General features: G+C 43.2%; 1 protein-coding gene across 13 annotated transcripts in view; it reads left to right on the plus strand.

The window, feature by feature from the left end:
* phc2b (polyhomeotic homolog 2b (Drosophila)) overlaps positions 1-12,923 on the plus strand; it is a 91,021-nt gene that overhangs the window by 74,823 nt on the left and 3,275 nt on the right. For 11 of the 13 annotated variants that reach the window (XM_077530973.1, XM_077530974.1, XM_077530978.1 and 8 more), the window contains 10 exons: positions 4,401-4,773; positions 6,090-6,251; positions 6,349-6,426; positions 6,733-6,894; positions 7,187-7,333; positions 8,838-9,132; positions 10,308-10,639; positions 11,115-11,334; positions 11,872-12,083; positions 12,670-12,799. In XM_077530973.1, the coding sequence (XP_077387099.1) occupies positions 4,401-4,773; positions 6,090-6,251; positions 6,349-6,426; positions 6,733-6,894; positions 7,187-7,333; positions 8,838-9,132; positions 10,308-10,639; positions 11,115-11,334; positions 11,872-12,083; positions 12,670-12,799 (2,111 nt within the window). Of the gene's footprint in view, positions 1-1,191; positions 1,337-4,400; positions 4,774-6,089; positions 6,252-6,348; positions 6,427-6,732; positions 6,895-7,186; positions 7,334-8,837; positions 9,133-10,307; positions 10,640-11,114; positions 11,335-11,871; positions 12,084-12,669; positions 12,800-12,923 lie in introns of those variants that run through there. The other 2 variants (XM_077530980.1, XM_077530977.1) reach the window with 2 other exon arrangements.

Here is a 12,923-nt window from a genome sequence, read left to right on the forward strand (position 1 = left end):
AACAGATGAAATAACATTTTAAATGAAAATTGTGAGTAGGATATTCCCCAACTAATGAAATATTCTTTAACAAAATATGGTGTATTGTACATCAAAATAATAATAATAAAAAAATGCCTTTAACAGCTTATGTCTTTTTTTTTTTTTTTTTTTTTTTTTTTTTTTTTTTTTAAAGGCTAGTTCAAAATCCAGTTTTTCTTTTTAGAAACTTGAATCCAGACAAGTACAACAATAACAGTTTAGCCTCTGGCGTAACATGTGGTTTACACTTTGTGTCCCTTGCCTAATATGGGAATTTGTTGCTTTAATGTTCTGTCCCCAAAAATCTGAATGCACCCCTACCAAGTGGGGAACCATTAATAGTATTAATTGCCCTGTTTGCAATACTGCAATGCATTATTGATAGGAAAGGAACCAAGAATAAAAGGACATGGACAGGAAAATGCCACTTCTCTGTCAGCCAATCAACTGACAGCGTCTCGATCAAGCTCCAAGTGGACACCTGGTACTCTGTGCAGTTGAGTAAATAAACACTCGCAACCAAACATGCCCCTATATGGGTCGAAATAACCTGCTGTCAAGTCGCCTCGCCAAATGGATGTGAATTAGTGTCTTGTTAGTGAGATAAGGGCACGTTGGTGCGCCTGTCCTCAACTGACTGACTGACAGCGAAATTTACCTCTTCATAGCTGCTGGTTATTTGTTCAGATGGATGAATTTGGTTGCACAAAAGAGGAAATGGTCATTTTTGTAGCTGTTTATATCCACGTGAATGGGAATATGCAGGCAAAGACGGTGCTGTTTTAATATGTCCAGAACAGCAGAAGCGAGAATAGTAGTCATGTCAGAGCATCTATGCATGTAAACGTGCAAAAAAATAAAAAATAAATAAAAATTTTGGGGTACCATGGGGGGAGGGGCGACCCATCATTACCATCATCTTCATTAGAGAGCATCCTGCTCACCAATCAGCACGCCGCCCTGCTCGGGGATTCCGCCGTCGCCCCGTTGGCTGTCGCTAGGATACCACATAATCAGGAGGCAGGCTGCGTCCTGGTTGGCGGAGTGGGGTGTCGATTCCGGGACGACGAGCTCGCCGTGCGTTAGGGGGTAGGTGGAGGTGTTGGAGGAGGAGGGGGGGCCGCAGGGGGCTGGGCTGATGTAGCACACTCGCACAAACGCGTTCAGTCAGTCAGCCAGTCGCTCAGTCAATCAGTCAGCCAAGCAAGCGCTGGAGGGGAGGCAGACAAAGAAGAGCATCATCCTGAAGTAGGACAGCACGCTCCCGGGGGATGGGGCACCATACCCCTGCATCGCGGTGGGGGGGCCGCAGGAGGTAGGAGAGCCGGGGTTGCGGGGCTTTGTCTAAGCAGCTGAGCACCCCTACTCACACACGCGCATAAACATTTGCAGTAGCCACCATTACATATTAATTTGCGTGGTTTGCACGTTGGGCGCTTGATGGAGGCTCGTTGCCGTCCGCGTTGGGTTGGAGCCAGCCAGTCTGTCTGTCTGTCTGACAGCATCTTAATGGCTCTCCCCTTCCTCTTGACTTCACAAATCCTCTAGGCGCAAGTCTGTCGGACCACGTGAAAACATTACATCCGCTCGAGGGGTGTGGAGAGCTGCATTCGACTTGGCATAGTTGCTAGTATACTTTGGTTGCGGTCACGCCACAACTTTCAAGTGACACAATCCCGAAAAACTGAATCGGATATATCTTGTCAATATGAGCCTGACGTCATTAAAATATGAGGATCGATGGCGTATCCACATGTGCGTCTGTCTACCCTAAACAAGACCCTTATGTTGAATCCAGACTACAGAGGAAGCACAGACCATTAAAGAGGAAACAATCACACAATGCTTACATTGCTTGCTTTTAGACGTATGTTTACTTTTCGTCAATGTTAACTTGTGTTTTGGGCTTGTGTGCCTCCAAGTTCAGTAAATTGTCACTTCTGTACGCCATCCTCGCATCTTCAAAACCATTTTGAGTTATTAAACATTGAATTGGTAAAATTGGTATTATACCTTTAAATTGCTTACATTATTACATTTTTCTAAATCATGTTAAATCCAAATATTGCACCAAAATATTAAAGTTTTAACAGGACAAGCCTCTTCAAATGTGTTAAACTAACAAATATTTTTACAAGTCATTCGAGGATTTCTTGAGACATGCCACAATGCTTGAGACTCATCAGAAAGTTGAAGTGACAATTTAAATTGGTTAATAATCTGTTAAAATAAAAAAAAGACACACAGGGGACCATCCAATAGTTTCAATATGTGAAAAAATATTTGACCTTTGATATTTTAGGGGGGAAAGTATGTATTTATCATTGAAATGTGCATGGATATAGTAGTGGAAAGTGAAACATTTTTCATAGGAATTGAGTGCTTGGTAGTGTAAATTTGGCACGTGTCGTTCTAGACGCGGATGTAAAATGTGGCAAGAAGGGACAATATTGTGTGTGTTTTCTTTCACACTGTTACTGATGGATATGTGATTTTTTTTTTCCCCGCACGGAGAGACTGCAGGGGCCAAAAGCATCATTTCGAGTGGGGGGAATCGCCTCCCCTCTCTCTCTCTGTGAATATGGTGATATTGCGGCGGTTGCTTTGTGTACAACCATGCACGCTCGTTGTCTGATTGGATTTCAGAACAGTCGCTCTCACCAACAATTTGAATACTAATGAACCCTTAAGCAGATGTAATAGTTTTGCTTTTTGTATTTATTTATTTATTAATTTATTTTTTGCTCAAGTGAAAACTTTCATCCCAAGACCTGTTTTTTTGTTTGTTTACAAGTCTACACTCTGCCTTTAATGGAATAGCATATGGTTTCTAAGGGTTTTTCATTTAGTTAGAAGTCTGCAAAATAAGCAGGCCGTACATCTGGGCACGGGCCCCTAATCCTCTCTAAATAGTAATGAGGAAGAGGAGGCGGTAATGGCTTTAGAATGGCGGTGTAGGTCCTGATTTAATTACTTCCATCAAACCCTCCTTGCGCTGTTTAAAATCCTCGAGCCCCTTTCTCAACCTTCACCCCTCATTTTGCTGTTTAATTACATGCACACACCTCTAACCCCGAGGCTAGAAATTCTATCCTCCCCACTTTAGGATTTTTTTTTCACCCCCATCAGCTGGTGACCCCGCTTCCTCTGTAGTACCTTAACTTCCTCTTCTTTACTCTCAAAGGCTGGATTTACTTAATTCCCGTTTATTTTTGGGGGGGCTATCAAGTGGCTCAATTGGGATATCTGTTGTCTGGCGGTGTGAATATAATCAACGCATCGAATCAGATTTCTTCAGATCAGACATACATAAAAATCCAAACGACTAATCAGCCACATGCACTGGGGTTTGGGGATTGGGGTTATTTGCGACCCCATTCAACCCTACTTAACCTTGTTGCGCTGCTCACAAGTGCTGCTTTTGATTGATAAAGTAACCATTTTTCCGTTTTCAATATATACAAAACAAAGTCACTTAATTAACTAAAAACAAATGTTGTCTTGTGTCCTCTGTAATGTGATTGAGAGTGACCGGTGATGTCAGTTCACTTCCATTTCTATGCTAAATTTCCTGAATCTCATTAGTGAAACCAAATAGTTTTTTTTTCTTTTTTTTTTTTTTGTGGCTCCTTTGTTCCGCTTTGCCTCTCACATTACGGGAAAGTCTTGTGTGTCCTTATTCAAACTGCAGTGGCATGGCGTTTTATTTATATGCAGTTAAATGTACAGATTTTTTGTTATTAATTCATTCTTGGACACACACTTCAACAGAATCAATATCCCTGCTGACACTTTATGCATGCACTGGCATCAGAGAGCTACAGTAGCATTGCCATTTGCGTTTCCCTTGTGATTAATTTCTAAAAACTTTTTTTTGTTTACTAATTTCAGCTACTTGATAATGCCGTCACATCTTATAGTTGTGTTGACGATGTTTTACTTTTACTACATATGACTCAAAACACACTTTCCTTGAACTTGGCATAATTTCACTCAAAATCATCACTTTACAAGAAAGACTTGTGATTACTGATATGGTAACAGTTATCCACCACCAGCATAGCAAAGACAATAACATTTTCACTTGTACAGGCAGTACTTCATACACTGCACAACCTAACCAAGCAATCAATTAAGGCATGCCACACACCAAGCCACATGGCTGATCGCGATTGACAATTGTGAACAAATTACAGTCAGCAACTCGCCCCTGTACACCTGTCGGATGACCCTCGCGCACGTAGCGACTCGCTGCAACAGAAAAAATGCGACCACTGGTGTTCCTTTCTTCAACTGTTGCGCTTTGCTTTGTGGTTTCTTTTCCGACACCCAAGTTTGCTTCCTTTCTCATGTGCACCACTTTCTCTACTGTGTTCTAGGCACAGGCGGGCCATTCAGAAGAGCCGGGGGTCAAAGGTGAGAAGAGCAGAGGGCACCATGAGCGAACCTGGGCCACCCACCGCACCCGCTGCCACCACCACCACTACGACCACCACGGGCGGCAGCTCTGCAACAACCACCACCACGACATCCTCCACTTCCACCACAGCCGTCAGCAGTAACACAGCAACACCGTCTACTACCACTACTGCTTCTGCTAGCAGTACTAATACCACCACCAGCAGCAGTAGTAGTAGTAGTACTAGTAGCAGCACTAGTAGTAGTAGTAGTAGTACTACTACTGCAGCAGCAAGACAGGCAGTCCCTCAGATTTCAGTTTACGGCGGGATACCCGACAGGCAAACTGTGCAGGTGATTGCTTCCGTAGCTGTGCTAATTTGAGTAAAATGAGAGATGTTTATGTTCCTTCACGTCTTTAAAAACAATCGAAGGGAGGAATGCTCTTTGCACTTTAGTGCTCTTGACACTGTGACCCCCAGGATTAACCTCCACACTGGCTGAATGAGGGCCCGCTTGACTCTTAATGGCAGGTTTCTCCACCATTCAGACCAACAGCATTGTTACCAAGCAGTATAAAGGAGAATTGCTCGTTTAGTGCCTAGAAGGCGTCGCCTTTGCTTCCACTCATTTTAAGATGGCCAGAAGCTTCACTGTCCCCGCCACTTTTCCCACTATGGCAGCTAAATGAACTGAAATTGGCTTCAGATGTAAACCACTGCCAATGCTCAGTTGTTGGGCATTTTCGCAATCATTCCGCAACGTTTTAGCGCATTACGTTACCTGCAGCTGAAGTGTTACATTCCATAGTCTCAACTTTGCTGCTGTGGTTCATTTTCTTGCTGCCATTATTCTCCTCTCAGAAAGTAAATACAGGAGCGACTTATTGAGTTCTATTGTGACAGAAGCATATACGGCAAACAATCATTGACCATCATATTTTCCACTTACTTGGAGAGCTCTTAAAAAATAAAAGATAAAATTGGTCTACTTTCATGCAATAGGTTTTAAGAAGTAAATACATGGAGTCCTTGTTTGCTTCCATTGTTGCTCAGCTCATTCTGACTCATGTACAGGGAGTCCTCCAGTTACATCGTTTCGACCCTACGGCGCCCGTGCCTCGTCCGTAGTACCTTATTTTTTGTTAATTTCCCACAATTATCACGCCATTTTAAAGTTATTCAAAGTTGTGTTATTGGGACCCCCAGCAACGGATGTCCATCGAGCAGGTCGGCTCGCCATCAGGCGAGTCACATTTCCGCGTCTAAGTTTGAATTAGCTCCGCTCTGCCATCTGTCAGCATTGGTTCTTGCTCTTCCGGGTGCCGCAAATATTTATATGTTTTGTAGTTGTTGTTGTTTTTTTTTCGTTTTTTTTTTTTAATTACTGTACAAACTATTTTGATTGTAGATATCGAGTTTAACGATGAAACACGACTTAAGTCGAAATTCGGGTTACATCGCCAGCGTAGGAACGGAACTCAGCCGTAACTCGAGGACTCCCTGTATTCAGTGCGGTGAAGCAGAGAATCAGCCACTTCAAACTTGTAAAAGTGTCAAGAGGTTAACTTACACATTGCATTTGCCTACCTAAAAAAAATAGCATATTTTACTAGGTTCTGCTTCACACGTTTTCATCCAGCCTTTGTTGTGGTTTGCTCTGTCATGCAGGTGATCCAGCAAGCGCTCCATAGGCAGCCTAACACAGCGGCACAATACCTTCAACAGATGTATGCGGCCCAGCAGCAGCATCTCATGTTACAGACCGCAGCGCTCCAGCAGCAGCACACCCTCAGCACCGCTCAGCTGCAGAGCCTTGCTGCCGTGCAGCAGGTGATAAAGCCCCTCTCAAGCCCTTTTTTTGTATTCTCCTTGCATGTTTTTAGTCTGTGTTAAATATATCTTCACCCTCTTGCCCAACTTGGCACAGGCCAGTATTGCAGCCGGTCGCCAAAACACCTCCCAGAATGGCACAACATCTCAACAAACGGGATCGACTCAAACCACAGTAAGAACAATCTATGAAGTAGCTGGAATGACAGTCGAGTGCAGATCTCAGCATAGGCTGTTAGCATTAAAGTATACAAATTAGTTAGTCACCCACCTCCTGTACATACCTGTATTTGGTCATTATGAATCATGTATCACAAGCAACAGATAAATTTATCAAAATGAGCCCAAAGCATTCTAAACAGATGGGCGATGTTAAATTGTGAAGCTATTATCTTTTTTTTTTTTTTTTTTTTTTTTTTTTTTTTTTTTTTTCAAAAGTGTTTCTCGAAACAAGTTCTAAAAGTCTTCTCCCCCACCGTAGATCAACCTGACTGCCTCGCCGGCGGCTGCACAGCTGATCAGCCGCGCCCAGAGCATCACGTCGGCTCCCACCAGTATTTCCCAGCAAGCTGTTCTGCTGGGCAGCCCGTCTAGCCCCACCCTCACCGCCAGCCAGGCGCAGATGTACCTGCGTGCGCAGATGGTGGGAAAAAAAAAAAAAAGTCCTTGCTAGCTAGATATTTTCTACTGGTGACTCAAATGTGTGTTTTGGGTGTTCTTCATGTGGATGCTGAATGGTGTGCTGCATTCAGGTAATCAATGCATTGTGTTGCAGATGGGATAAATTCAAAGCACTTAAAAAAAATAAATTAATTACAAAAAAAAATGTTCGACCTTGCTGGAGGCTAGCACTTAAAAACCTCGCATTAACTTGATATTCTATTGAGTTCTTACACTGATGAGTACTTGACTGTGGTGTATTTGATGTTTTTTAGGCCCAGCAGAGCAACGTTTTCCAGGCGCAGCAGAGCAACCTGGTGCAAGTGGCCAGGAGTTTGGGCCGAGCTGTCCCCCTGTCACCGCAGCTGATCTTCACACCGACAGCCACAGTGACGGCGATGCAGTCCGACAGCTCCGCACAGGTATGCTGGCTGTCGCCGTTCATTTCTACAAGCGACATGCTGCAATGAGTGTGAAAACCCAAGAATGTCTCTCATTGATGTCTTCATAACCATAACATAAATGTCATTCGTTTTGTATAGAGCACTATAGACAAGCAACCATTCTTACTCGCATTCAAACATATGAACAATTTAGTCTTCATTCAATGCAGCATGCCATTTTTTTTGTACGAGAGGAAGTCACTGTACCCAGAGAAAACCCATGCAAGCATGTGGAAAACATACAAACTGCACAAACGAAGGCCTTATCTCAGAGTCATAACTGTCAGTGTGGATATGCTAACCCCTATACCACCGTGCAGTCTTATTTTCATGCAGACTCCAAATTTTAACTTGCATATACAGTACACAACGAACGGTATTAAAAGAAGTGCATTTGGTGTGGGTCTGCGTGGTGTTACTGACATTGTCATCCCCTACCAGGGTAGCTACAATATGATTTCAGGGTTTTTTTTGGGGTGGGGGGGGGGGGGGGGGGGGCTATTCACCGGCAGTCGATCAGTAATTTTGAAACTTTTATTAAGACAATGTTAACCCATTTTTAATAAATCGTTGTTAATGGCATGTATTACCATTGTACATTTTTTACTAGAATTTACATATAGTAATTAGTATGTGGTCCTCATTTTAAAACGTGTGATTTGTGCTCCTTTGTAGTCTGTCACTAGCCTAGGCTAACACAGTAGTAAAGTCATAATTACACTTATATTTGTAAGGAAAACACCGCTAGCCGTAACTGGATAATAATCTAATGATAAAAAGTAGAATGACGATAACTGTGCATGTCGTGACAACAGTGTTACCACACAGTGCAAACTGGTGTATTGCGTGTTGTTTGTGACCTTGAATGTTGATACCGTCATAAAACCAATGACACCCTGTACTCAATCTTGAAAATGAAAACATACTTTTAGGTCAGGGGGCACTGGGAATCTGACGTGACCCAAAAACATGCACATGTTTTTCCCATTACTCTTAGAATAATAGGACAGCACAATGTACGACTGGTTAGAACATCGGCCTCCAGTGTAGAGGTCATGGGCTTGAATGCTCCAGCCTTCCAGTGTTGAGTTTGCATATTCTCCCCGTGCATGCGTGGAGTTTCTCCCACAATAATAATAATAATAAAAAAAATACATGCATAGCAGGTTCATTGAATATTTTTAATTGTCTGTGGGTGTGAATGTAGTCTGAATTCTTGTCTATCTGTGCCCTGCCTATCACCCAAAGTCATCTGTGATAGGCTCCAGCAAGCCCGCACCTCATGTGAGGATAAATGGCTCAGAGAATTGGATGGATGGGTACTACAGTATAATGCACTTAACTTTTCCTTTTTGAAAATGATCATTTATTCATGCAAATAATAGGGATAGGCTCCAGCCCACGCTAATGAGGACAAGCATTATAGAAAATTGATGGCTGCTTTTAGCCAGTAAAATCACCCTTGCTTCGCTTTGTCTTTAAGAATCAGGTCCAAAATCTGGCCATACGCGGCCAGCAGGGATCCACCATGTCCTCCTCCCAGACTCAGACACTGCAGGCTCTCAGTCTGAAGCAGAGCCCCGTGCCCATCCAGCCTGCCTCGCTTGTCAAGAACCCCGGCCAGGGGGCGCAAGCGTCTGCAGGAGTCAAGTCTGGCTCATCTGAGAGCCCCTCCGAGGCAGGAAAGAAAGGGGACGCTGCGGTGGTCACGGAGGCCCGGGCCATTAACATGAGCCGCAATGTCACGACAGTCAGTGCACAGCCGCTCATCGCTCCAGGTGAGTGGAATCTAAAGCTTCACTGTTTCCTTTCATAGTTTTGTCAGTTTTCATATCACCACAAGTTTGGGATTGGAATGGCAGATTGAGACAATGTAAGCAATTATGAGTCGATGTAAATATTGTACAGTTAAACATTGCACACCACATAATTCTACATTCATACAGTAAATAATACCACTAGGTGACAGCATTGTTCTGCAAACACTGTCCTGTTCTCGCTCCATTAATGTCTTTCAGCATATTGATGCACAACGGCATCTGGCTTTGTCATACTAATTGATGCACATAACCAAATGGGGAAGACTAGCCAAGAGTCGTGTCTGCATGCCGTCGGTGACGAGTTATATTGGGTTGCTATGGCAACTGGCCACGGGGGGCCAGGAGGAGGCTGGATGGAGGAAGAGCTGAGCGTGCGCACTAAATTACTATATATATATTTTATTTTTCTATTTTTTTTCTGTATGAATAAACAATTAGAATGGCAGTAAATAAACATTAGCTTGTTGTTGTTTTAACAAACGTGCTAAATGGCATTTTAACCAGGTTAAGATTTGGAAATGGTATTTTAAAAATTTTGACACCGATATTGTCCCTTTTACTGAAAATTAATATCTGCTCCAAATATTGATCCTATTAATGAAATGGTATAACAACTGAGTTGAATTTGAGTGTCTTATGCACAGAGTAATCCAAGGAAGATACAGAAGAAATACTGAATAACTGAACGCTATTTTACCAAATTTAGGAAGTGTGATGTTGTTTTAGGACAAAATGAATACCAGTCGCCAAGCAAGGATTGGAAAACTGGTGTAAATCGATGACTTGCAACTGATATACTTTTTAGGCACGCTGTTCAGCTTTAGGACATTGATTAACCAGCTCTGAGATGTTGAACCAACTCAAACACAATGCTTTAGTATTCCTTTGAGGCTAAAGTATTGTATTGCCTGTCACTATTAGAAGGATGTGGTTCAGATCAGGAGAAGCAGTCATCTAACAGTTGGTTCCTTTTAAGGCCGCAATACCGCCTTGAATAAAAATAACACATGCACACACCATTTAACACATTCACAACACACATTCTCTGTCCTCAGACTGACTTGATGGTGAATGTGGCCTGCATAGTGCTGTGAATTCCTATATTTGAAAAAAAAAATCGGTTTTGCTTGCAGCTTACACGCAGATTCAACCACACTCGTTGGTTCAGCAACACAAGCAGCAGCAGCAGTTTGTGGTCCATCACAGCCAAAGTTCCCAGAGGACCCCCGGTCAGCTGCTGCAGACGGCCTCCATTCAGCCGTCACCGCACCCTGTCCCAGTGCTGCCCAAGCCAGCGGCGCACCAGACCGCCGCTCCTGGCCAGCACGCCACCATCTTCCACTCTACCATTAGCCCCCACACGCTCCAGTCTGTCGCCTCATCAATCTCTTCTTCCACGTTGACGAGTCAGGCTAAAGCTCAGCCTGTACAGCTCACAGCCATCAACCTGCAAATTCATCCCACGGTACGAGCTGCGAGATGACCAACAATTTGGTAATTTAAAGCCATGTCCATGTGCACACCTGGTTACTATGTGTCCAAAAAATGTTTCTTGGATATAGAACCTCCACAAAAAAAGCCAGTATTAGGCTGTATTTACATTTTAGGCCTGCCTAAAAAGTAACGGTTCTGAAACTAGTTTTCATAAGTGAAACTAGTTTTCATGATTGGCCAAACATCAGCAACTAGTTTTGTTATCATGAAAAAATGCCATTGTGCAGATGTGAGCCAGTGACTATTTTTTTTTTTTTTTCCAAGATTTTTTTTTTCAACATTTCACGGTGTATGGTGGGCCGAAACAGAACTCGGATAATATGTGAGGCATTGTCACAACTGTCACTTAGACACAGTGACAGTGTGTCGCTTTAGCCAACCAGAAGAAAATAATAAATAAAAGTATATCTCCCTCATGAACGTTTTATTTCCCTTTGAAACTGCAGGCCTCTCGAACACTGGTTCAGGAGTGTAAAGATAAGCCAACATCACTTGTGGTGAGAGAGACGTGTGCGGCCTCTGCCCCACAGCAACAGCAACAGCAACAAAAGCCGCCACCGCCAGCACCAACGCCACAACCACCACAACAGCAAAGTACGCCATCGCAACCTAGGAAGCCTGTAGAGCAACCCAAAGTTGACCCAGTGCCACAAGGTCAAACACAAGGTAAAGGAAAATTTAGGAAATTTTCTGATTGGACGCTTTGCATGGGACTTAAAGGGAATTTAATAGAAAAGCATAAATATAAACATTTTGTTTTGTGATAAGCAGACATTCCAGCAAAATGTATAGTTAGGGCTTTAGAGCACCTTAATTGCTCAGTTTTTTTCCACCCCACTTCACTCAAGCGGTGATAAATCTAGTGCTTCATCATACCTCAAATATCAGTTACTATTGATGTAAGGCTAAAATCCATAAACTCTCCCTTTAAAAGCCAACATTCAGTACTGTAAATTCCTGGTGTATTCACATAAATTCATTCATTCTGTTAATTATCATGGAAAGTTAGCAACTTGGAGAATTCCTCTGAATTACACAACCCTGCTCAGGACTCAGCTTTTACATGTTCATCATCATCTTAAGGCACACATCGTGCAGTGTGGGAATTTTAAGAGCCCACAGATGAGCTCCTCGGGGGGGAAAAAAACAACAAAAAAAACATTTTCCTTTTTAATAAGGCTTTTGTTATCATTTCCCCCTCAGCAGGGGGTGCGACCAAGCGGCCGACGCCTGCACCTGGGAGCCCGCCTCCTCCCGTGGCGTTGGGAAACGACAGTGAGGCACCCAGCGTGACGGCCGCCGCGCCGCTCAACGGCGAGAGCAAGCCACCGCAGGCCATCGTCAAGCCGCAGGTCCTCACGCACGTCATCGAGGGCTTTGTCATCCAGGAGGGTGCCGAGCCGTTCCCAGTGTGTGTAAGTGCCACCCCCTTGGAAGCCAGACTCAAGTAGACGAGCCTCGAGCTGTCGAGCTCTTTCTTCCCTGCAGTGACGCCGTCAGCCTGTAAACACAAATTCTCTCTCTTGCTCTATTTGAGCTGACAGTTCGCAGCTTGTCGGTGATTCTAGCTTTAATTATGGACACGTTGCACTCGCTGAAAAGATTACACAGTGTGTGATGAACATCTTTCCTTCATCAATTTTAACTCTCATGTGCAATGGAACCTCTTAAGAGTGAAGCATACAAGCGTGCACAAAATGGTCTCTCTGGCTGCTCACTTATACAATAACAACAATATAGTTAATAATTAAGTTAGTCATGTCAATTTGATCTACAGTTCATATGTTAAAATAAAGTTACACTTATATTCATTTTTATTTTCAGCCGCTTTTCCACTATATTGCTAGCCCGATGACAAAATATTGCAAACTTTTTGTGTGACCACAGACATCATAGCAATCATCAAAAACAATTGGGCACATCAGTATTTATTGTATTGTGCTCTTTCTTTTATTGTCATCTGTTCATTGTGTAATAATTTGAATATTTCTGTATGAACAGGTGGAGCGTCTCCCAATCCTCATCAACAGCCCCAAGAAACTGGACAGTCAGCTCTCCTCCGACCCGGACAAAACTCCTGTCAGCAATGCAGCAAACTCCGACTCCGAGCCTGAAGACTTGAATCTGACAGGTGAGGCACAATGCTCTAAGTTTGTCCCCCGACGCTTAAAAAATAAATAAATAAATACCGTGCGCTTGAACTGTTAAAAAGTAGGGGGAGTAATGTCAAACATTTTCTTTACATTACGTACCCC

Source organism: Festucalex cinctus, chromosome 8 (genome assembly GCF_051991245.1).
Source record: "Festucalex cinctus isolate MCC-2025b chromosome 8, RoL_Fcin_1.0, whole genome shotgun sequence".
NCBI classification, from domain to species: Eukaryota; Metazoa; Chordata; class Actinopteri; order Syngnathiformes; family Syngnathidae; genus Festucalex; species Festucalex cinctus.